Source organism: Sparus aurata, chromosome 16 (assembly GCF_900880675.1).
Source record: "Sparus aurata chromosome 16, fSpaAur1.1, whole genome shotgun sequence".
Lineage (NCBI taxonomy): Eukaryota > Metazoa > Chordata > Actinopteri > Spariformes > Sparidae > Sparus > Sparus aurata.
The window spans coordinates 29,558,521-29,584,741 of record NC_044202.1 but is presented as its reverse complement, the minus strand read 5'-3'; the positions used below and the strand labels follow the sequence as shown (position 1 = coordinate 29,584,741).

The following is a 26,221-nucleotide window of genomic DNA, read 5'->3' as shown; positions in this document are numbered from 1 at the left end:
TAAAGGAGAGGCTCAATGTTCTTGACTTATTGTCGTGATGTTATTCCCTCAAGTCAATAGAAATGATAATGATGTGTACCATGATAAGTGTAATATTTAAATATTCCTAACATTACCTGCGTGATATTGGTGATGTGAACGAATTTAACACTTCCCAATATTATATTAGATAAGAGCACAGGCAGAAGTAGTGCAGGAGGTGAGTGGAGGAGAGAAAAGAGGAGAGGCAGAGAAGGAGGTTGAGGTATTCAGTATAGACTAGTTTAGTTATTTAACTTATATCTTTAATTTGTTGTTGTTGTGTTTGTTGTTTTGGCCTAGTGATACTGCAAGATCCTATTTGCAATTATTATTTTCAAGCCATGTACCGGAAACCCTATAGTAAATAATGTATTTAGAAAAACATTCAGTTTGAAATAGTCATAATTTCACATTTCAAAATTCATGTTGCCGTCGTCGTCGTCACCACCCCTCTTCCACTCGGGCAGACCTCCCCCAAGGTTTAAAAAAAATCCTGGAGGAAACCCTGCAGCTGCCGAAGAACATAGCAGCAAGCTCTTAAAAACACTCATTATTTATCCCCCACAGAAAATCTTCCTGTCACTTGCACCAAAAATCTTCAACTCCTTATTTTAGTGTTAGAATGCACTCAACACTCCTAGAACCACATTAAACTATTCTCGGAGTGCAAATATAAGAAAAGAAAAACAAACAAACAAACAAAAAACACTCCTTTTAAGATCTATTATGAACTGTTAACACTATAAAGTCATATAGCAGAATAAAAAAGAAATATGCTGCTTTGAAAGATTATCATAGACTGGCTGGTTTTACTCTCACTCACATGTGAGCAGTTCACTGAGTTAAAGGCTGGGGGTATACTCACATACCTACAGCCAAGGTGAGTGTGATATTAATGGTTAAGTAAGCTGCTCCATACCAGCTGTGGTCTGACCGCCGAAATCAGTGTCCAGAGAAAAGGATCGCATGTTAGTGGTTGTAGACAGTCAGGCACAGCCATCAAACAGACGTTTACGACCGAAGAGGTGGAGGAGGAAGGCCATCGATGTATTTCCGCGCCTCATCGGTCGAGCGTAGCCACTTCTTGCCTCCGTCGGTAAGTGTGATATGGAGCCGTGCGGGATACAGGAGAGAGGGTTTGAGCCCTCGGTTGTAGAGATCCGCCATGACTTCTCTGTATTCGACTCGCTGGCTCAAAACTTCGGGGCTGTAGTCGTCGACCACTCGAACTTGCTGGCCGTGGTACTCCAGCTTCCCTCTGCGGCGGGCCTCGCGGATCAGGAGATCCTTGACCTGGTAGAGGTGCAGGCGGAGAATGACTGGGCGCGGTCTCTGTCTGGGGCCCGGTTTTGCTGTTAGCGAAAGATGGGCTCTGTCAATCTCGGGCGGAGATGGGAGCGTCTCCTTTCCAAAAACCTCGCACAGCATATCCATAGTTGCCAACTCTCCCGATTCACGCGGGAGACTCCCGATTTTTATCCCTATCTCCCTCGATGCTCCCGGTCAGTAATTTCTCCCGTTAATCTCCCGATTTTACAGTAAAGGAAACAAGTAAGATTGTGTCCCTATATTTGTTGCAGTATCTGGCAACCCTGGCCTGCCTGTGTGGATGAGCAGGTGTGTGATTGTTACTGATAAATCCCGCAATCCGGCTTTTCCGACCTGAAAATGAGGCTCTCGTGAATCATGCAAATCTGTTTTTCTTTTTTTTTGGAGGGGGGTTGCGCAAGGCACGGTCGGTCGGGTATTGATAAACATAATGACATTTGAGTTTGATGATGACGTGATTTTTGTCGGTTTAATATCACGAGCGAATGGGGAATTTAAGTTGCACACAGTGAAAGCACCACACCTCAAGTTATCTTGAAATCGATTATTATTGTCATTACTGCTATTTGTACCGTTGAAGTTGAGTGACTGAAATCCTCGTCATCCTATGCAAAGGCTGCAACAGGCGACTCATCGAACCGGGGTGAAGTTAGTTTCAGTTTGGATATTCTGTGGATATCGGGTCCAGCTGAGACTTTACTGAGGTTCTCCAAGTGTCAGCAGCAGGAGGACGGTCAGCTCACCTCTCAGAGCCTCGCGCTGAATCACTGACACTGATTTAGGGACCGTCATTAAATTACTTAGCATAAATAAATTAATACAAAATAACTGCTGTTTTTTAGAATATCTTTCATGTCATGTGACCCAGTGACTCCAAACCAGCTGCAGATTGTATCAGTAAACTGGACGAGTAAGACACCTATTGTTATTGTATTTTAGTTCCTCCCTTTATTTAATATGAATATTAATATGCATAAATTATTATGAATTATTATGATAAATATTATGAATTATTTCTCAATAGCTTCCATGGCATGTGGCTCACTGACTTCTGAAATGCTCAGGATGTTAACATATTTTCAAGCAGCAATGTCAGCTTCTACACTATTTTGTCTCATGTCTTAGATTCTGATTCTGAAATTCTGAAAATGATTTTCTTTTCAAAAATCTCACGAGTAGGTGAGATTTAAAGGGTCATTTTTCAAATTTTTTTCCGGGGGGGCATGCCCCCAGGGGAATTAGGGGAAACACTGTTCTAAGAATTTTGTGTGGTTTAAAATACAAGGCAAGAAATTATGACAAATAAATCGCACACCTGGCGAAGGAACCTTGTTACTTGGGCCGATACACCGATGAAAAAAATCTCCCTATTTTTCACAACCCAATGTTGGCAAGTATGCATATCGGAGAAAAAAGCTGTAGGTCGCCCACCTTCAACAGACTCCGCTAGGCCCAGGATGCGAATGTTTTGTCTTCTGCTGCGACCCTCTAAGTCGATGACTTTGGCCGCTAGCTTGGAGTTGCTTTCTCGTAGGCCAGAGCAGACATTTTCCAGCTCCCGTGGCGAGCTCGAGAGACGAGAGGCGCTGGCTATGCTCATCAACTGTGGAGCGGACCTGGTCGAATTTGTTCTCCAGCTGGTTGAAAGAACTTTAAAGTCGTTAGCTAGCGCCTGCCTGTGCTGGTCAAGTAGCTCAGAAATAGCCTCCATGGTCAAGCTAGCGGCTTGGTCGTCTTTTTTCCTCGACTTGCCGCGGTGCGAAGTCATTTCGAAGCAGATGTGGATTAACGAAAAGTTAATAACTCAATATTAATTGTCCAGTTTGCATAATAAAGGAGTGAATGACTGAAAAAAGCAGAGCAGGTAGGAGCTCTCGCGCGTTGCATCTACTCCATGTGGCAGCCGACCGGAAGTCCCCCCATTTGTGCTTGTTAATGAGAGATGAGAATAATCTGACAGCTGTCTGAGTCAGCTGTTTATCTGCCACAAATCTTCAGCTTCTTCCAGTTATTGAGTTCACTGTGACTTTTCTGTTGTAAACATTGTTGTTCTACCAACAGTCACAGTAGTCATTTCTTGGTTTTGTCACATGTTTTGATGTGTAGCGTCTAATAATAAACCAGTGTTTTATTGCTATTGAAGAATTGCAGCTGAATTGCATGTCTTCCAAACCTCAGTATAATGATGATGAGAATAAACTCGTGTTGACAATAATTTGTTGACACAAATGAAATGGCAGTTGCATATCACTCACAGCTACACAAGATACACAGCTAAGAAGTTAGCTTTTTATAAGTACTTTGTTTATCAATTTTACATGAATCAATCTACATATTGTGTTATTAAGGCCTGAAATTTTTTTTTTGCATTTACTGCCCTTTTCTGACTTTGAGCCCCTGCCCCTCTATAATCATGTGCACGTCCCTGCCACTCTCCATTAAAATTCGGGAATCGTGTGTTGATCCGGGCCATTTCGCAACAATGTCCAGTATATTGTAACGTGTGTCAAAGACAATTTGTGTATTGATGGAATGCAACTTTTCAGATTGACAAAAGCCCTATTCGCACGGGACTAGTATAACGTGGGGACCTCCAGTAAATTGTAATAATTGCGGAGGTCGTCTGTGATCTTAATCCTGTGCGAATCTGCCACGTTTGTAATTTGTAAAGTAAAAATTCCACCGTGAATTACCTACCATATTTCACCAAACACAGAGGTCATTTGATAATATTGAATATTGAATATTGAATCGGCATCTCTGTGATTTGGGGTTGTTTTTTGTTTTTCTTAAGGATTTTTGTGTTTTCCACAACTTTTTTCTGCCTTTTTCCTGGTCGAGAATTATGGAGGCTGCATTGGGAATTATAAATTAAAGTTTTGACAGCATTTTGGGTGCAAATTCAGGAGGCTCATCAGAAGAGCGAAATCTCGAAAGATGATTAGATGGATTACATGCATGGCAGCATGCAGTAAGGAACATTTTTCCATCTTTCAACAGGCTCACCAGTTATTATATTAAAAAATATCCATATCTAACCGTTGTGCTGCTCCAGCAAGGGCTCCGGAGCGATCGACCCGGGGGATAATGTCAGTAAATTCGAGTTAAAACACAGACTTCGCTTATCCTGTGCGAATGCGCTGCACGAAACACGGACGTGGTGGGATAATTTCTAAATCACTTGAGGTTCCCAGGTAATACTAGTCCCGTGCGAAGAGCTGCATTTTCCCCGTAGCCAAATGAGTGTTGCCAAACATTTTAACTCTGGCATTATTGGATTGTTTCAGTTGGTTGGAGACGTTATTGCGTCCCTCACCAACTCAACCTGTCACTCAACAACTTCAGTCCCTTCGCGGTCCATCCGACATCGTTTTAATAATTCCCTGTCATTTAGCGTCTCCAAAACATTCGGCTGTGACCAGGTCTTAGCGAGTTAGGAGTCCTCTGGACTACTTCTAAGGTCTCCCAGACTTAGGTGCTACTTTTAGGCTTAAAATGTTTTGTGAATAACTCTTATTTTCAAAAATTAGGAGTCCTAAAGTAATGACTGACACGCCCATTATTTTTAGGAGTTGCTCCTCAATTCGCCTGTTAGGAGCTACTTTTAGCCTTAAGATTCTTTGTGAATACGGGCCCTGGTCTCCCAAGGAGGAAAGTCCATCACCCACTCAGTAGGACCGGGATGTAGTTGCATGTCCCTGAGTATCTGCACATGTGCATATGGTTGTATGCAGTAGGCAATTTGAGGGGGGATGATCCCCCTTGTTAGCAAAATGTCAACCTGCCATCACTCTCCATCCGCAAGCAGCAGATAGTGTGTGACAAATCACAAGCGGTCATGATCAGCTCCAGTGCACTGTGGAGTCAAGCCGGGCACGGCTGCTTTGTGATCCGGCTGCCTGGTTTATTTTTGACAAAAGCTGCAACAAGCTGAACAGAGATAGCGCCAACAGGAAGTCAGAGACACAGGAAAGGCATGAGCATCCGGTCAATTTTCAAAATAAAACGCTCTGTATAGACTCCCGATTGTATAAAAACAAAAAAATGACCAGATCAACAAAAGTTTGCTGTCTATGTTCTAAAAACAAAATGTTACTTTTTGTTAGCATTTCTAAGTATGTCTGTTCAGAACATGGTGGCTTACGTTATGTTGCCAATTGTCATTTTTGTGCTTGTTTATAGTTTAACCATTAGTGAGGTACCTGTTACATTTCCTGATACCAGCTGTTTTATCCCCCATTAAAATGCACTCTGCTGGGCAAACTGTGTCATTACACCAATTTTTTATTACCCCAAGCATGGTGTTCTGCATTATACTTTTTAAGTATAAGGTTTTAAAACCTTATGAATCGGCCGATAAATCAATAAAGGCAAATATTGATAAGTCGGTCAGGCTCTGCTTTTTTGCACAATGTTCATTGTGTGTCCTTCAAGGAATTTAGATGGTAAAAAATTCCAAGGGGTCATGTAAGTCATGTAACTTGAAAGAACCCTGCTTGTAGTGTATTGTGAGAAACATGAGAAAACCTGCCTGAATAAACTCAGTCCACTGCATACAATTTAAAGGTGTATTTACTCATTAATTTAATACAGTTATAAAAAGACAATTGTAGCTGGGAGAGAAGGAAGATAACTGGATAAAATGGAATTGTAGAATTATATATGTCACAGTTATGGTTAGGCGTCCTGCAACAATGTCCTTTGGGAGGTGTACATAGGTGTGTCGGGGCAGGGTGGTGCTCCCATTGGACCATCCCCCCTGTTAAAAATTAACAAATCACCTACTGGTTGTATGGTACTCAAGGTCTGCAATTTAACCCAATAGTCATTCTGTTGTTTCAAATCCAGTGAATATGACATTCTTAGATTCTTAGAAGACAAAATGTAGAACTCTGGACTGAAAATTAACATATATATTACATTATCTGTCAAGTATTACATTATCAGTTTTGAAAAAAAAAAGACCCACCTGAAAATCCAATAAATTCCCAATAATGTAATAAGGTATTACATTACCGGTTAAAATGTTATTACAATATCAGTCAGGATATTTTATTAAATTTTTGGTGAAGTTATTACATTATTGGGTTTTATTCCATTTTCAATTGAGTTATGTGCACATTTTATTACATTTTCAGGCGTTATTACATTTTCAGGAAATTATTACATTATAGGGTGCTACTCTCCTTCAACTTGCTCTGGTAACTTGCACACAGAGGTGCTACAAGCAGAGCCACTAATGCTGCAGAGTTGGGAATGAATTTAACCTGTACATGAGTTCAAAAAGGGTGTCATGCAGCATTTTGTATCCATTTTTTTCCGGCATGAATCTACTTCATCCCTGCGTGCCGAGGAGTGCAAGTACTTGTTTGGTGTTTCTTGGTGTAAGCGTAGCATACTCAGCAGCGTGGTGTATTTATAAATGCTCCTGCAAATTGGTAGTGTTAAGAGTTATTTGATGGTGGCTTGCCGATGACGACTGGATGGCAACTAGCTCCTCCATTATTGCATTCGATGAAAATGCATGCAGTGCTGGTGCACAACTGCCCAAATATATCGGCAATCGCTGATTGATAGGATGACGGTGGCTGATTGGAAAACTTTAACATATCACCCAGCCTTATCGTAAGAGCGCATCCAGCAAAAAAATGTGGTGCACCTGTGGAGCGGGCTGCATTAGCATGTTGCCTGGGCCAAGTGCTGCTGTGACAAGAAGTGTGAAGCTGTGCTTTGCACTTTCTTTTTTCCACAATATGTTTATTGTCATTTTTCTTAGAACAACCCAACAGTAAAACATAACATAACAGTAATATTAACAGTACAATTTAGGACTACACATATTCACATTACCCAGACACACACATTCTCGCACACACACACACACACCCTCATCCCCTTGCACCTATCTAAAGTAAAATATAAATAAAATAAAATAAATATTTTCCATCATCATTTACAATTTTCTTTCAGGTAGAGCCCACCTTTCCATCTTTAATTACATTCATATAAGGTTCCTAAAGCTAAACAAAGTCTTTCTGTTTACCCTTAGCAATGTAAGTTAGTCTTTCCAGACGAATACATTGCGATAGTTCCTTTATCCACATCCGCAGTGATGGTGCTTCCATGCTCTTCCAACACAGCGCAATAGCCCTCCTGGCTTGGAGAAATCCAAAGTCCAATAGTTTAGTCTGTTTCAAGGTCAGTTTAAAGTTCTTCGGATATATTCCAAGCAAACAGAGCCCGGCATTTAAAGTGACTTTGGTGTTAAACAAGTCTATCAAACATTTTAAAACATCCTTCCAAAAATCCTGGATCTTTAGACATTCCCATTGACAGTGAACTAGAGTACCTTTCTCAGTCAAGCATTTAGAACACACATCAGGAATATTAGCAGACATATGATGAAGCCTAACAGGGGTTATATACATCCTCATAAGCCACTTATATTGGAGTAATTTAAACCTTGTATTTATTGTCTGTGTTTGTGCTTTTAAACAAGCGTCATTCCAATCCGTCTCATCAATATCCTCCTTAATATCCAGCTTCCAAGCGTTTAGTTTATCGCGTGCTGATTCAGGGCTATTTGCAACCAATATGTTGTAATATCTAGATACATGTCCTTTACCACCTTTATCAAAACTTGAGGAAGTTAAACTTGTAAATTTAGGAGGGAAACACATTATCTGTCCGGATTTTTTGGCATAAATCTTTTTAACTGCAAATATTTGTAGAAGTGTTTTTTTGGAATTTGATATCTCAAACACAGCTGATCAAAGGAAAGCAAAACTCCAACTTTGTAAAGATCCATCATTTTCTGAATGCCTTTCATATTCCATAACCTAAATCCTCCATCTTTCTTACCGGGTCTGAACTGTGCATTACCCCAAATAGGCGTGAATTGAGACAGTGCTGGCATGTCACCCACATGCTTATGTGCAGCATGCCATATTGAAATTGTATTTTTAAGAAAAGGATTTTTTGTGTGCTTTTTTAATGTTTTTATGTCAGAGGAATATAGATACAACTTTAATGGTAAATCCGGAACGGACTCCTGTTCAATGTTTACCCAGGCTGGGGGCGCCGCTGTGTAAAAATAATATGATGCTGCAGTCAGTTGGGAAGCCATAAAGTACCATCGAAGATTTGGAAGTTGAAGCCCCCCACTTTCATAAGGCAAAGATAGTAGGTTAAGGCGGAGTCTAGCTTTTCTATTATTCCAAATAAATTGACCAAATAGTCTATTAAGTTTATCATAGAACTTATTTGATAATGGAAATAGAAGTGTTTGAAAATAGTATAAAAATGTAGGTAAAATTGACATTTTTATAAGATTTATTCGACCCATCATGGAGACAGGCAAATAAGACCATCGATTCAGTACTTCAGTTACACCATCCACCAGACGGTCATAGTTTGTTGGGATTATTTCACTGAGTTCAGGAGTGATTTTAACACCCAAGTACCTAAAACCGTCAGTAGTTGTCATAAATGGGGTATCTATTATGGGACTATGTCTTTCTTCCTTATTGAGAAACATTAACACTGATTTATAATGATATCCCTCAAAAAAATTCAATTAATCTCATTGGACTAGGAATACTATTTTTTTAATTTGTCAGGAAAAATATGATATCGTCCACATATAAAGAGATGCGATGATCCACCTCCCCAATTGTTATACCTGATAAACTCTTATGTACTCTTACAGCCATAGCGAGGGGTTCAATTGCTAATGTAAATAATAGTGGAGATAATGGACAACCCTGGCGAGTGGATCTCTGTAGACTAAAGGGTTTTAAGATGGTATGATTGGTTAGAATCTCAACGGTTGGGTTTGTATATAGAAGTTGGAGCCATTTTAGAAACATTTTCCCTAACCCAAATCTTGGAAGTACTTCAAAGAGGTAACCCCATTCTATCCTATCAAATGCCTGGCTTGCATCAACTGACAGCATTGCTGTGTCCTTTGCGTCATATTTCTCATATAGTATATTTAGGACTCTTCTTATATTGTGATAACCTTGTCAATTTTGTATGAAACCTTGTTGATCATCAATAATCAGCTGAGGGAGATATTTATCTAATCTTCTAGAGAGCGTTTTGCAAAGAATTTTTATGTCACATCCCATTAAACTGATTGGCCTGTAAGACGAGCATTCAGTTGGGGGCTTATTTGGTTTTAATATTAGGGTTATTATAGCTAACCTTAAAGAATCTGGGAGTGTTCCTTTCATAAATGACTCTTCATACATGTCCAGAAGCAGCCTTAATACCTGTCTTTTAAATGTTTTGTAAAACTCTACTGGTAACCCATCTGGTCTGGGTGCCTTACCGCTACTGATGTCTCCTATAGCTTCATCCAGTTCTTTTGTTGTTAATGGACCATCTAGTGTTATTTTCTCGTCCTCTGATATAGTCAGAAATTGCAACTGGTCAAGAAATGTCTTCTGAACTTCTCTATTTTCTGTACATTCAGATTTGTATGACAATTTATAAAAATCTCTAAAATTGTTATTTATCTCTACAGGGTCCATAGTTAAGTTGCCAGAGTTTGATTTTATACCATTTATGGTTCTTTCAGCTTGCATTTTCTTTATCCTCCATGCCAATAATTTACCTGCCTTTTCCCCTTGGTCGTAGTATGTTTGTTTAATCCACATGTGTGTGGATGTGTCCTGTAGCAGATAAACCTGTAGCCTCCATCTTGAGCAGCGCTCAAACTTACCTAAATTAATCTCCATAGACACTGATGCGTGATCACTAATTACTATACTATTGTACCAGCTATTCTTGACATTGAAAATCAATTCCTTAGAGATTAGGAAGTAATCAATGCGCGAGTGGGTTTTATATGAGCTTGAAAAGCAAGAATATTCCCTCTTATTTAAGTTCTGTGATCTCCAAATTTCAACTAATCTTAGATCTTCCATATAGTTAGTTAGTGTTTTTCTAGTGTATGAGTCATATCAATTTGTGTGGATCTATCTAACACTGGGTCGAGTGCACAGTTGAAATCTCCCCCAAAAATATAAAGTCCCTCCAAGGCAGACACAGTAAGAAATAGCTTTTCAAAAAATGATGGATTGTCTTCGTTAGGACCGTATACATTTATAAGATTTATTTTTTGTGACATAATATTACCTTGAACTATAATATACCTTCCAAATGGATCTTGGGTAGTGTTTATGATTTGAAATAGAATTGATTTGTGTATAAGAATAACTACGCCTCTTGCATAAGTACTGTGGGAAGCCGGAAATACCTGACCTGGCCATCTTTTACTCAAGGAGTGTATGTCTGAAGTAATCATATGTGTCTCTTGTAGAAAGACTATTTTTGAGTTGAGATTTTTTATCCTGTTTAGTACTTGTTTCAGTTTGGCCAATTTTCTCATTCCACTTACATTCCAGCTTGTAATTTGAATGTCTAAAATATTTTTCTGTTTTGATTTATCCATTAAATACTATCTCAGCCTAATATAAATTTTAGAAGCTGTAAAAACAAATAAATAGAAGTGGTGCAAGTACAACCTCTCCCTTCCACACATATCCACCCACCCACACACACACACACACACACACACACACACACACACACACACACCGACAAACTCCTACACATACAAGTACAACATTTAGAACAGTCACACCCTCAAACCTAGCATTTCTACTGCTGAAATGCATACCCTCCCTTTTAGTTCGGAAATTTGAGGAACGTTGATCCACAGTATTTGGGGAAAAACTGGTCAGCGTGACCAAAAACTTTAACAAAACAATCACTGCCATCTACCACGCACTTTACATTGCAATATATGTATGTACATCCCTTTCAGAGTATAAAACTATGCAACTTGGCCATATTAAAATAAAATCCTCACGTTTGATTATCATCAGTTGCAAGATATGTAAATAAAATCTACCCAATCCTAATAGATTTGGCGCTATAGGTGAACTGGTCTACAGTATTAAGTAATAATGCAAAAATACAAAATAAAATAAAAAACCTATATATTCATAACTTGACTCACAGCGGCAAAAGCTTACTTCAAAATAGCTGGACTAATACAGCTGTTGCCCACGGCTAATCAGCTGTTTCTTCTGTTGGAGTTCAGTTCACTGTGGTGGCTTAGCTGCCGGATACTTTTGTAGAACTTTTCAGCTTCCTGTGGCGTTGAGAAAAGACGAATCTTGCCGTTGTACAGCACTCTGAGTTTGCAGGGGTTGTGTTGAAATCCCCGGAAGGCGTTGATATCAACAAACAGCTTCGTTATCGGGTTGAACCCCCGTCGGATCCGCACTGTTTCTGCGAGAGAGCCTGCGCGAACGTTATCTTCACCCCATCGTGTGTGATGTCTCGCTGCCTTGATTCGCGGTAAAAAAAACTCCTTCTCCTGAAACTTCAAAAAACGGATGAGGATGGCTCTGTTCTGGTTGGGCTTCCCCGACGCTAACGTCCGATGAACAGGCACCAATGCAGTGGCGGTTCTAGACCAGTTTTAATAGGGGGGCCAGGGTGGGGCCGGCTTTTTGGTAGGGGGCACATACAACCCGGAAAAAAGGATAAATCCCTCATTCAGGCAAAGCAGTGTTTACAATTTCAGCAATATTGATTGGTTAGTAAACTGCTGAGACACTTTATTTCTGCCTTTCCCTTCAGAACAAAATTATTGCAAGAAATCTGTCATTGTATTATTAATGCAGACTCCCTGTCAGGGGGGCCACAGGGGGGTCCAGACTCAGAGTTACGGGGGCACTGGCCCCTGTTGCCCCCCCCCCCCCTAGAACCGCCCCTGCTCCAATGTGAATGATCTGTCAGGGTCCGTCCCCAGCCATTGTGTCAACTTGTCGTTAATTAAGTCCAAGAGTGTCTGATGACCCTCGGCCCCTTCTCGTATACCAATGAGACGTAAAGTCTTCCTCCTGCCCCAGTTCTCTAAATCGTCTGTCTTGGACTCATGATAGGCGATTCGCTTGGTGGCTGACTCAAGTGCCGTTTCGGTTTTTTTAAGTGCACTTTCTGCATCATGTATGCGGCGTTCAGCTTCTTCGATGTGTGTTGTATTAGAGGAAACATCTCGCTTTACCTCAGACACATTGCACTCCAACATCGCCATTGAGTTTGGCATGCCAGTCAAACGGGTGTCAATATTGTCCAACTTTGTTCCGATGTCTGCCCGGAGCGACTTCAGCTCGCTTTAACACTTCAGCTATATTAGCTTCCAGGTCGCTCGGTGGGCTTGGCGGAGTTACTTTGCCAGTTGCCATGCTAGTCTTGCGTGTTCGGGTAAAAATATCACACAGTTTGGCTGCAGTTGATTTGGACATATCGGCGCTGAGTTTTTAGCAAAAATTCGTAGCCAGTAAATTAAGGGTTTTTAGGGAAATGGTGCGTGATTGCACGGAGCCTCCTCACTATGCTGCCATCTTGGTCTCATCACGTGTCCTCCTTTGCTTTGTTGAAAATATATTAACCTATGCACGTCTAAAAAAAACTGCTAGAAAAATGGCGCATGGCCACTCAATCATTATTTATCAGGTTTTATAAGGGCTAATTAATCCTCCAGTCATTGTTTTTTGTCCCAATGTTTAAGACAAAATGTGGTTAGTTTTGTATTATTATTAGACTGTGTTATAGTGCATTTATCATATGATGCAGGTTAATTATTTGAAACACACAGGTCGTGTTATTCAACACACTGAGATTACTGTAGTGTTAATGTATTAGAGCTGACCTGTTGTCCAGCCTGTGATTCCCCCATGATGAAGCGATCTCCTGGGCCATCAGCAGCTGCAGGTCAAGGATAATGGTGTTGATCAAGTTATTATGTGAATTAGACCATGACTATTGTTATTTCAGACTGGCAGCAAAGAAAAGAGGTCCAGTTTCTTCAAGCCAAAGTCTGAACCATCATTATGTTTGACTAACAATTCAGTGCCATAATACAGTATACTGAAAGAGCTAAACAATTGTATCAATGTCCTGTCAATTACTAATTGTGAAACTACAGTACAAGTACAATTACAAATTTCAACAATTTTGTGAATTTTCACATTGAGATTAAAAGGATTTAAAATAAGCAGTTTATCATAAATACAATCATAAATAAATGTTCTTTACTCATTTCAATTAAAATAAAGGCAGCATTTTAAAATAAAAAACATAAGAAAAATTATGGAAAAATGGAATGGTGTAAGGGCTAGCCACATAGACATGTGTGGCTGGAACAATATTATGTTTTAATAATGTAGTTAGTGATAGTAGTAATTTCTGTGCACTTAGGTTCAGATTTGAGTAAAGATGTTTGCTGCTTCGTCTCTTAGTGGCACTTCACATTGCTTCTTTTAATAATCACTAAGGTTTTGTAACATATGAGACACAGTAGTTTTGAACTGCCTGTTGGAAAAATTACATTAAAGAGTCCATTCTTGAATGAAAGCTGTTTTCGTTGTCCACTTATATGTTTTGCTGTCCTCCAATTAGTGAACTTTGGAATACAGTTCATATACAATATACTGTTTGAAGAAATTGCTGTTCAGTTAATTAAATTCCAAAAACTAAACAGATTTATTTGCATAGATGAATGCAGCCATCAGTTGAGTCAAATTTAATGGATCCTGTTGAACATTGGTATACCCTACATAATGTTTACCTGATGTTATATGTAACAGATATTCTATGTAATAATAGACATTAATGTTTACCTGATGTTATATGTAATAGATATTCTATGTAATAATAGACATTAGTGTACTCACCTCGTACAGCATAGCCATCTTTAACGGAGGCGGGGAATGGAGGAAGGTTGTCTTTGGCATAGATGTCCTGAGCAAGCACTCGACCCAACCCATCTGAAGAAATTAGTCCAATTCAGTTTAGTGTAAACCACACTTTAACAACAAATGCTCAGATCATACAAACTTTACACATTAGGTACAATGTGTGTGCATTTTTCATGCCAAACTGTCTTAAAACCCTTGTGTTACGTTATATTTTTCTGTGCCCTTAAAATAGCAGTAGACAAATCAAACAGAGGGCGTTTTTACAATAAACACAGATTTTACAGTAAACACACATACAGTCGCAGTCAAAAGTTTACATATACTTGTCCACGGAATGTATATCATGGCAGTCCTGAGTTCCAATGATTTCTACAGCTCTCATTTTTCTATGATGGAATGAGTGTAACACATACTATTTTGCCACAAAAAACGTTCATGAAGTTTGGTTCAATAATGAATTTATTACGGGTCTTCTGAAAATCTGCTGGCTCAATATACACACATTAATACTAATATTTGGTTAAATGTCCCTTGGCCATTTTCACCTCAATTAGGTGCTTCTGATAGCCATCCACAAGCTTCTGGCAGGCCTCTGGCTGAGTTTTTAACCAATCATCTTGACAGAATCGGTTAAGTACAAGCACATTTTTTGGCTTCTTCAGCATAGGCCACATGTTCTTGATGGGGTTCAAGTCAGACCATTCCAAAACCTTTATTCTAGCCTGATTTAGACATTCCATTACCACTTTTGATGTGTGTTTGGCATCATTGTCCTGCTGGAACACCCAACTGCACCCAAGACCAAATCCTTTGGCTGATGATTACAAGGCTTCCTGAAGAATTCATTATTACATTTACTTCCATTAGAGCATCAAATTCACTGACAGCCCCACATCAAAATACTAACACCATCATGCTTGACAGTAGGTATGGTGTTCTTTGGGTTAAAGGTCTCCCCTTCTCACCTCCTCACATATTGCTGCTCATTGTTACCAAACAACTCAATTTTGTTTCAGCTGAACCCAGACTTCTTCTCCAGAAGGTTTTTTCTTTGTCCATGTGATCAGCAGCAAACTTCAGTTGAGCTTTAAGGTTCTGCGTCTGCACAGCAGCCTCTGAGCTTATGTTGATGCACACTCGACTGTGGACACTATCGCCTGTCTTCCAGCAGTTTTGTTGTTCACTGCAGAATTGCTTTTTATATATACAAACAGTTGTTTGTACAGTTGATCTTGGGACCTGTAACTGCTTTGAAATGGCTCCAAGAGACTTTCCTGACTTGTTTAAATAAATAATGGGCTCTTTCAGATCAATGATGAGCTGTTAAGACTTTCGCATTGTAGTATAGTATTATCAGAATCACTCAGAATAAATCAAGAGGCCATGCTACAAAGAAGATTTGATTCACACAACGTTTATTTAATGACCAAAATTGATTGTTTAAGTTACTGTATGTATATTTGAGCCAGCAGATTTGATCACATTTTGGGAGGACCTATAATAAATTCAGATTTGAAGTCTGTTTAAGCTTTTTCACACAAAGACTCAGCATTGTTGATGGCGCGAAGGTTCTGCATGTTTTTTCTGCAATTTTTCCCCAGTTTCCACCTGTTAATTTAAACATGTATTGGCCAAGTGTTTATAATAGTATGGTTGCAGGTATAATATGTTGTGACTGAGATCCTGACTAAACATGCATTGTGGAAAATGTCAAAGTTAAGTTTTTTGCTTGACATTGTATTGCCTAATTATTTAATTTGCATCAGTAAACAGCAGACCGTGTCTGGCTCTATTTCTCGTTGGGAAGGATGCTGTTTTCTTGGGGAAAGTTCACTGAAGTCTTGGTCGGGATGGCTGACCGTCACAGGGATTTTTTTTCAATACAAGTTCCCAGAGACAGTCACTGCAACAACACATTTGTGACAAAGAAATGGTGAGTTAAAAGTTTTTTTGCTCCAAATCGCGTCACATAATCATGTAAACTTTTGACTGCGACTGTACCTACAGTACACGGACACATACTTCTGAAGACTCACCTCTGTAGTTAATGACTTCAATTCCAAGAATTGGTGTCATCTCTAGAACAGTGATGAAGGCTTTGTCCATTGATGTCAATGGGAAAGGAGACATACGATGGCGGCGTGCCACTTTACTGATGTCCACTGCACTGTGGCCTACACGCACGCAAACATTACACACACACACAAAATCAAAGAAATCAGGTACATCATGAAGACCACTGACAGTTCGAGTGTAAAACATTGATCCTCTCATTATTTATCATGTTGTTCTGTTGAGAAACCTTGGGCCCTAGCATTCATGCCTCTTGACACGCATCACCTAGCCAAATATTGTTGCAGACCTAGGTCACTCCCTCATTGGCAACAGCCCTCCCAGATGGCAGTGCCACACCCCTTCAATGTGGCCTCCAACTACACTAGATCCTGATCTGATTGAGCATCCGTGGGATGTCCTAGAATAAATCCAACTCGTGGCAGCCCATTGGGGGTAGGCGTGGACATGATCACAAGCACGATAAGTGAGTGTCAAGTGGCATCCACATGAATGCCAGGAACCCATTTTCCAGCAGAACAAAGCAATGTAACCAGATTATCAAGGTTATTCACTTCGTATGTCAGTGGTTTTAATGTTGCGACTCATCCACGGAAGGGTCATTCCATGCCAACTCACCTACAGCCTCCTAGTTCATGTCAGGGAATTTCTTGAAAAAAGTCAGTTTGAGACCTCTTTAATGGCACCATGCAAAATCCAATAGTTGTACTCCAATTACATTATAAGTTATGAATTTTGGCCCTCTGAGCTAGATCTCAGTTTCAGTTTCACTCCTATGGGTACTCTAAACCTCACCTCACCCCCTCTCGCTCATTTTTCACTTGACTGGGTTGAAATGAATGATTACAGTGATCAAATTATTAACAGGAAGTCATTTTACCAGAATGAAGAATCTGTCATTTGAAAAATTCTTATCTCCACTAGCTTTCACTTTCGCGTCAAACAAATCCTTGTTCTATGAATGTAGTTCTGTCATACCCAGAGGTAATTTGGTCCTGTATTAAAAATTGACTGCCACAGATCTTGTTAAATATAGCTTTGGAGCTGAAAAACCCATATGAAGTTAGAACAGTCCCAATATTATTCACAAATAAATGCAGAGGGATTCGTATCTGTAAAACTGGATTGTATCTGTAAAACTGGATTTGTATCTGTAAAACTGGATTCGTATGTGTACCAGAGCAATTCGTATCTGTAAAACTGGATTCGTATGTGTACCAGAGTAATTTGTATCTGTAAAACTGGATTTGTATGTGTACCTCTAATTTGCAACTTGTATATCATAATTTGCTCATCAACTTAGTATTTTTCACTGGAAATATATTTGTGAATTTCCACCTATTAGTGTGGATACTTTTGAGAGTCTTCTACCGTGCTGTTTTACACAAAATCCACAAATGCAAGGTGCAGGTGACTCGTAAAGTGTCACTTGACTCCTGTCTCGTAAAACACAATTCATAAATAAATGCAGAGTGATTTATCTGTAAATCTAATCCGTATCTGAGACAAAAGCATTTGTATCTGTAAATCTAATCCGTATCTGAGACAAAAGCATTTGTATCTGTAAATATGAATCTTATCTGTGCAATCTAACTTGTATATCATCACTTGCATATCAACTTAGTATTTTCCAGTGGAAATATATTTGTGAATCTTCATCTTTTGCTGTGGATCTTTTTGGAACTGTTTTTCCACGCTGTTTTGTGTCACACGATTCGTAACTCGTGTGTGTCTTCCAGTAGATGGTGCTAATGCAACATTGATAGACGCTGTTTTACTGAACAGAAGAAGAAGACCAAACAAGTGCTGTCACTAGTTGCAAGATTGATGAAGGGGGACTAGCAGCATGGCTAGCTAACTAGCTGCTTCCATGCTGCTATATTCATACTTTATTAATTATGAAAAGTCACTCAGAGCCATAATGTAACGTTAGCGTACACGACGAGTAGAGGGGGCAGAGCTGCGTGCTTGTATCAGAATTGACACAAAACTCCAGATGTAACGTTAAGTAAGTTATCACAAGCTAACCTCCTTACTTTAGTCATGTCTGTGTCACAAAACTTCCTTCAGATGAAAGGCATTTGTGGTGGCATTAGTGGTATCATAGTTTGCCAGCTGACCTGCTAACGTTTCCTGAGGCTATATGTATATTGTAGTGATCGGAAGAGTACCGTTTGCAGACGGTGACCGCTGATGGCGCAAAGGCTCATGGGAGTAATTTTCAAGTGTTTATGAGACTGTTGTTGTTGTGTTGTGTTTCGATTTGATGCTTTGTGTACATGTTCTGACTGTTGTTGTGCCCTGTTGTGTTTTTAGGATGTCTGATATTGAATTGGCATAGACGTCGAATTTGCAGTGTGCACCATGGCCGAGTATGATAAGGCGGGTCATCATATTCATCAAATGATCGCGCACAAGGTGTTGAAAGTTGCGATATAGATAGATAGATAGATAGAATTACTTTAATGATCCCAGACTGGGAAATTATTTAATTTCGATATCCGGACGTTTCTACGTCAACAGTACCTGACCTGTGACCCGTAGCCTCAGGAAACACTAGCAGGTCAGCTGGCAGACTATGATACCACTAATGCCACCACAAATGCCTTTCATCTGAAGGAAGTTTTGTGACACAGACATGACTAAAGTAAGGAGGTTAGCTTGACATAACTTACTTAACGTTACATCTGGAGTTTTGTGTCAACTCTGATACAAGCACGCAGCTCGTGTACGCTAACGTTACATTATGGCTCTGAGTGACTTTTCATAATTAATAAAGTATGAATATAGCAGCAGGGAAGCAGCTAGTTAGCTAGCCATGCTGCTGCTCCCCCTTCATCAATCTTGCAACTAGTGACAGCACTTGTTTGGTCTTCTTCTTCTGTTCAGTAAAACAGCATCTATCAATGTTGCATTAGCGCCATCTACTGGAAGACACACACGAGTTACAAATCGTGTGACAGAAAACGGTGCGGAAAAACAGTCCCAAAAAGATCCACAGCAAAAGATGAAGATTCACAAATATATTTCCACTGGAAAATACTGAGTTGATATGCAAGTGATGATATACAAGTTAGATGGCAAAGATAAGATTCATATTTACAGATACAAATGCTTTTGTCTCAGATACGGATTAGATTTACAGATACAAATGCTTTTGTCTCAGATACGGATTAGATTTACAGATAAATCACTCTGCATTTATTTATGAATTGTGTTTTACAAGACAGGAGTCAAGTGACACTTTACGAGTCACCTGCGCCTTGCATTTGGGGATTTTGTGTGAAACAGCACGGTAGAAGACTCTCAAATGTATCCACACTAATAGGTGGAAATTCACAAATATATTTGAAAAATACTAAGTTGATGAGCAAATTATGATATACAAATTGCAAATTAGAGGTACAGATACAAATCCAGTTTTACAGATACGAATTACTCTGGTACATATACGAATCCAGTTTTACAGATACGAATTACTCTGGTACACATACGAATCCAGTTTTACCAATACGAATCCAGTCTTACAGATACGATCTAGTTTTACAGATACGAATCCCTCTGCATTTATTTGTGAATAATATTGGGACTGTTCTAACTCCATAAACCCACTTCTATGGTAATTTTGAGTGTAGATTTTGCCAAGAAGGCTTATTTCTATTTCCTTGAAACTTTAGTATGTTAAAGTGTTGATATTCCTTGTATGCATATATAAAAATAATCCAAAGATATTATATTACTCCACTGTAAAAAAAAATGTTTTAATGAGATGATCTTTCACACTATTCAATGGCATTAATATCACATTCAGTGGTTTTATTAGATGTGGTGTGTACAGATAGTTAATATCTGTACTGAGTTGACTTCAAGGTTTTCTATCGGTCTGATACCTACTGAGCCTGTCTTTTATTGGGTTCTCGAAATTCACAAGTTACATCTTCTAATGGTTTGGTTTGCTGTGTACTGTAGTGTCTAAAATCTGAGCTGCACCCTATCAGAAGTGCTCAGCTGCTCTCTGTAAGCATGAGGAAAGTACCCAAGAGGCCTGCATTGCATAAAGCACGAGAGAAGGAATCCCCAAAAAGTACACTGGAGTCACAATTACTGTATATGGAAATTATAATTGCTATGTATGAAGTAAATAAAAGATGACTATTGCCAGATGACACCCAAGGCCCAGAGGAGGGAGGGGGCTGACAGTTGGGTGTCTGGCTATCTTTTTAAGGCCTTTTTTTATAGGATGTTCCACCGGTATAATCCAAGAATGGAAGCTAATCGTGGATGAGGGTATCGATCAGGCCAAAAGGAAGGAGGATCCAGGGGCGTGGAAACCCCCAGACCAGAATCGTATATAAGCTGGAGAATCAGACAGGGAAGTCAGTTCATCCCGGGAGAGCTCACTGCATGTATCCTGTTGTGTGAAATAAATGCCTTTGACCTGAAGACCAGCTGTTTCATCCTTGATTTAGGACTCCACATGTGAGTGTTTGTATAGTCAATAAGTCAGTTAATTGTTAATTTAGACAAGTAGTTTTGGCACTACAGTTCTAGATGATATCATCTTGGATGAGATGTAGACTGTCGAACGTGAGCTTCTCCTTCTTTTTTCAAAACTGAACCTAAACTGGAACAAGCGTTAACGGTAGTCAGGCAGCAACAGCTATCGAAGAACAAGCTCATGTGCGGCAACAGACATTTGCATTAGCCTAGGACAATGAAATGAGGAAATACCCCTTAAACTGGTATTTTGCCCTGATGAGACCCTTAGCCTGCAAGATCTATATGATGGAAATGGATAACTTTAATTCCAGAAAATGTGTTACTCCCTTCCTGGGTGTTCTTGGTTCTTATACCTACAATTGAGATCAGCAATCCGTACCCATAGTGTCCCCTGGGAGTTGCCTTTACCCTCCCATGTGGGTTATCCCTAGAAGTTCCTCAGCTAGGTTGGTGTCCACCATTTATAATGAGTTATTAAACTAAAAATGCCCAAACTCTGGGGATAATTAAGTAATGGAATCATGATTTTGAGGGACTTAGTTTTAGACTTAACTGGAAAAAGTTTTGGGGCCAATATATTTATATCATCAAAAAATCTAATTCACTCTAAGTTCGAACATAAATGCAACACAATAAAGGTAATTCAAAATTAAGCTTACAGATAGCACAAATTGTACTAAATCTAGCCAGAATATTGTGGCCACATTCCCTAATGTATTGTGGGAATGCCCTACTGCATCTAATCTTTGATCTAAGATGGCTAAATGTCTTGAAAATATTCAGAGTTTTGTTGGATAGTCAACACAGTACAAATATCTACTGATGAAATAAAACCACTGAATGTTATATTACAGCCAGTGAAAAGTACAAAAAAATAGTTAATCTTAAAAAATCATAAACAATAAAGAAGTAATATTAGAAGCATAATTGATGCTCTCAACATGTTTTATGCTTGTTTCGAGGCATCTAACACCAGCACCATCGCCAGGTTCGAAATCTCACCTGACGACTCCCCTCTTAGTATAACATCAGCTGAGGTAAGGAAGACGCTGCATAAAATAAACCCCCGCAAAGCTGCAGGCCCTGATGGAGTTCCAGACAGGGTCCTCAGGGACTGTGCACACCAGCTCTCATCAGTCATGGCAGACATTTTTAACATCTCACTGCCACAGGCTACCGTTCCAACATGCCTCAAGACATCTACCATTGTCCCTGTGCCAAAGGCCTCTGCAGTGTCTTGTCTCAATGACTATCGTCCAATTGCTCTCACCCCTATTGTGACGAAGTGTTTTGAGAGGCTGGTTATGGCAAGCATTAAAAAGACCATCAATATAACAAGTGACTCCCACCAGTATGCTTACAGGCCAAACCGCTCCGCAGCTGATGCCATCGCTGCCGTAATGCACACATACATCACACACCTGGAGAAGAAGAACTCCTGTGTGAGGCTGCTGTTCTTAGATTTTATCTCTGCCTTCAACACCATCATAGTCCCGTCACTCTGCAACTGGGTTTTGGACTTCCTGACAAATAGACCCCAGTCTGTAAGGATTAACAACACCATATCCTCCACCATCATCCTCAACACTGGTTCCCCCCAGGGCTGCATCCTCAGACCACTGCCCTACACCATGCTCACTCATGACTGCAGAGCACACTGTGACAGTAACCTCATAGTGATTTCCACTGACAATACAGGTGTGGTGGGGCTTATCACCAACGGAGATGAGTCAGCATACAGGCAGGAGGTGGATGGACTGGGACTGTGGTGCAGGGAGAACAACCTCACTCTCAACAACAACAAAACAAAAGAGATGATAGTGGACTTCTGGAAGAATAGCACTGCCACTCCTCCTCCTCTTCACATCAATGGCACAGCTGTGGAGGTGGTCCCCAGCATTAAGTACCTTGGTGTGCATCTCTCCAACACCTTCACCCTGAAAATACTATGAGCCTTGTCAAACAGGCTCATTAGCGCCTGTATTTTCTGAGGAAGTTGAAGGGGGTGGGACTGAACTAAAACATCCTCAGCTCTTTCTACAGATGTGTGGTGGAGAGTGTACTGACCTCCCTCACCACAGTCTGGTACTGCAGCTGCACCAAGGCAGAGAAGAAGGCACCTTGTTTGGGTGGTAAAGTCTGCACAAAAGACCACCGGATGCAGCTTTCCACCCCTCTCGAACATCTACATCAGCCGATGCACTGACAGAGCTACCTGCATCATGCGAGGCCCTACCCATCCCGCACATGGACTGTTTTGCCCCCTCCCCTCAGGCAGGAGGCTGCGCAGCATCTGGTCAAGAACCACCAGAATGAAAAACAGCTTCTTCCCGGATGCTGTCAGGCTGCTAAACAGCTCAACAATGCCGCACCCTTGATTGCTGCATGGTTTTAATGTCCATTCCCTTTATGGCACTTTATGAGGTTGCACTTAATGCTGTTGCACTTGAGTTATGGGCTATGACTTGAAACTTTAGTCTTTAGTCTTACTCTGAATGTTTAGTTTTCTACTGATTTGTTTATAGCTATACATAATTATATGCCTTTTTTTAAGTAACATATTTATTTACATATCTTAACTTGGCACCGGGTATGCGCACTGTGTTTCGTTTTTTTTCCAAGTTACTTGGCGAAGAAATGACAATAAAATTAGTCTGAAGTCGTAAGCCTGTCCCGGAAGCTCTGGGGTGTCAAGCGGATTTCACTGAACAAAAAGGGCTGGGGGTTATTCACATGAATGTGGGTAGTTTAGTATCAAAATTAGATTATGTTAAGGTTTGGGCTCAACAAACAAATGCTGATATCTTTGTTTTCTCTGAAACTTGGTTGTCTAATATTATTGAGGATGAAGACATTGCAATTGATGGCTATAATGTTTTCAGGACTGACAGGGAAGGTTTCACAAAAGGAGGCGGGAGTTAAATTTTTGCGAAAAAAATGCCTCTCTGTCTCTGTTGTCAAGTATATATCTAGGCCTCAATGTTTTGAATATTTAACACTAAATGTCAGTTTAGGGGAAAAAAAATGGAAGACTGTCAAAACCCTATCTAATTTTCACAATTCAATATTACCTAACCAAGTAACTAGTGACTCATCCAAAATTTCTGACAAATAAGAACTGTGTGATGCCTTTAACAAGCACTTTGTTGCTGCGGGCAATATCTTTCAGAATTCTGGTTTATCAGCTACTCTCATTTTGTGATGCTCTGTGTGGCATTAGTCCTAAAAACCTGTTCTGATCAGTTGGATCCACATCTTTTATAACTAGCTGCTCCTGTTATAACTGATGCTTTGACGCATATTTTTAATTTAACTTTAATAACTGGAATTACTCCAACTGTGGGGAAAACTGCTCTTGTTTCTTCATTGCACAAATGTGGTCATGTGGATGACTTAAATAATCATTGCCCAATCTCTAAACTGCCTTGTTTGGCTAACAGAGCAGCTTGTTAACAGTCAATTGAAAACGTTTTTATCTACTTTTAACATTTTAAATCTTCATCAGTCTGGCTACAGATCTTCAGACTTTGACAGCAACAACTAAAGTTGTCAACGATATTGTCATGGCCTTAGATAATAAGCTAGTCTGTGCTGCTATTTTGGTTGACCTCTCTAGGGCATTTGACACAGTGGACCACTCATTATTTTTAAGGCTCTATCAGACAGATTTCAAGCCGTGCTAGCTGATGGTTATCAGTCAAATGTGTACTGTCCATATCAAAAGGGGTTCCTCGATCCATTTTAGGCTCTTTTTTATTTAATCTATATATTAATGATTTTAGTATTTGAATTGCAAATAGTAAAATTCATCTGTATGCCGATGACACTATTATCTATTCAGTCGCCCCCTCTGTTGATCTAGCTATTAAAAACCTACAGTCCGATTTTCACATTATAGAGCAAGCTCTGACTGACCTCAAATTACGACTTAATCGCAAAAAGACAAAATGCATGTTGTTCACAAGATTGTCACCTTCTTCTCTTATAAACAGTAGTATCTCCACGTTGAATGGGATGCCTATTGACAGGGTTTCCAATTACAAATATCTGGGCATCTGGATAGATGATAAGCTGTCTTTTAAAATTCATATTTCTGAACCAACTAAAGAACTAAAGAGTAAATTATCATTATTTTATCGTAACAGAGCTTGTTTTACTTTTAAATGTAGAAAACAACTTGTTCAGGCCACTTTATTTACCTGTTCTAGATTATGCTGATGTCATCAACATGCATGCTGCTCTCTCAACTTTGAAGCCCCTTGATGCAGTGTATCATTCTGCACTTTGTTTTACACTGAACAAAAATATAAACACGACACTTTCGCTTTTGCTCCAATTTTTCGTGAGCTGAACTCAAAGATCTAAAACATTTTCTATATACATGAAAGAACCATGTCTTTCAAATATTGCTCACAAATCTGTCTAAATCTGTGTTAGTGAGCACTTCTCCTTTGCCGAGATAATCCATCTCACCTCACAGGTGTGGCATATCAAGTTGCTGATTAGACGGCATGATTATTGTACAGATGTGCCTTAGGCTGGCCACAATAAAAGGCCACTCTAAAATGTTCAGTTTTATCACACAGCACAGTGCCACAGATGAAGTTTTGAGGGAGCATGCAATTGGCAAGCTGACTGCAGGAATGTCCACCAGAGCTGTTGCCCGAACATTTAATTAAATGTTCATTTCTCTACCATAAGCCGTCTTCCAAAGGTGTGGCATTTGGCAGTACATCCAACTGGCGTCACAACCGCAGACCATGTGTAACCACACCAGCCCAGGAAACTCCACATCCAGCATGTTCACCTCTAAGATCGTCTGACACCAGCCATCCGGACAGCTGATGCAACAATCGGTTTACATAACCAAAGAATTTCAGCACAAACTATCTGAAACCGTCTCTAGGTGGCTCATCTGCATGCTTGTCGCCCTCATCGGGGTCTCGACTCCACTGCAGTTCGTTGTCGTAACCGACTTAAGTGGACAAATGCTCACATTCAATGGCGTCTGGCACATTGGAGAGGTGTTATCTTCACGGATGAATCCCAGTTTTCACTGTTCAGGGCAGATTGCAGACACTGTGTGTGGCATCGTGTAGGTGACCGGTTTGCTGATGTCAACGTTGTGGATCGAGTGGCCAATGGTGGCGGTGGGGTTATGGTATGGGCAGGCGTATGTTATGGACAACGAAAGCAGGTGCATTTTATTGATGGCATTTTGAATGCACAGAGACACCCGTTGCCCGTTGTTGTGCCATTCAGCCACGACCATCACCTCATGTTGCAGCATGATAATGCGCGGCCCCATTTTGCAAGGATCTGCACACAATTCCTGGAAGCTGAAAACATCCCAGTTCTTGCATGGCCAGCATACTCACCGGACATGTCACCCATCGAGCATATTTAGGATGCTCTGGATCTGCGTATATAACAGCGTGTTCCAGTTCCTGCCAATATCCAGCAACTTCCCACAGCCATTGAAGAGGAGTGGACCAACATTCCACAGGCCACCATAAACA

General features: G+C 40.1%; 1 protein-coding gene across 3 annotated transcripts in view; it reads right to left on the bottom strand.

Annotated features, from left to right (window-relative positions):
* The window catches only part of gphna (gephyrin a), a 143,299-nt gene that overhangs the window by 38,462 nt on the left and 78,616 nt on the right, over positions 1–26,221 (bottom strand). For all 3 annotated transcript variants that reach the window (XM_030391843.1, XM_030391844.1, XM_030391845.1), the window contains 3 exons: positions 16,166–16,303; positions 14,106–14,198; positions 13,082–13,137 (listed from right to left, as the gene is read on the bottom strand). In XM_030391843.1, the coding sequence (XP_030247703.1) occupies positions 13,082–13,137; positions 14,106–14,198; positions 16,166–16,303 (287 nt within the window). The remainder of the gene's footprint in view (positions 1–13,081; positions 13,138–14,105; positions 14,199–16,165; positions 16,304–26,221) is intronic.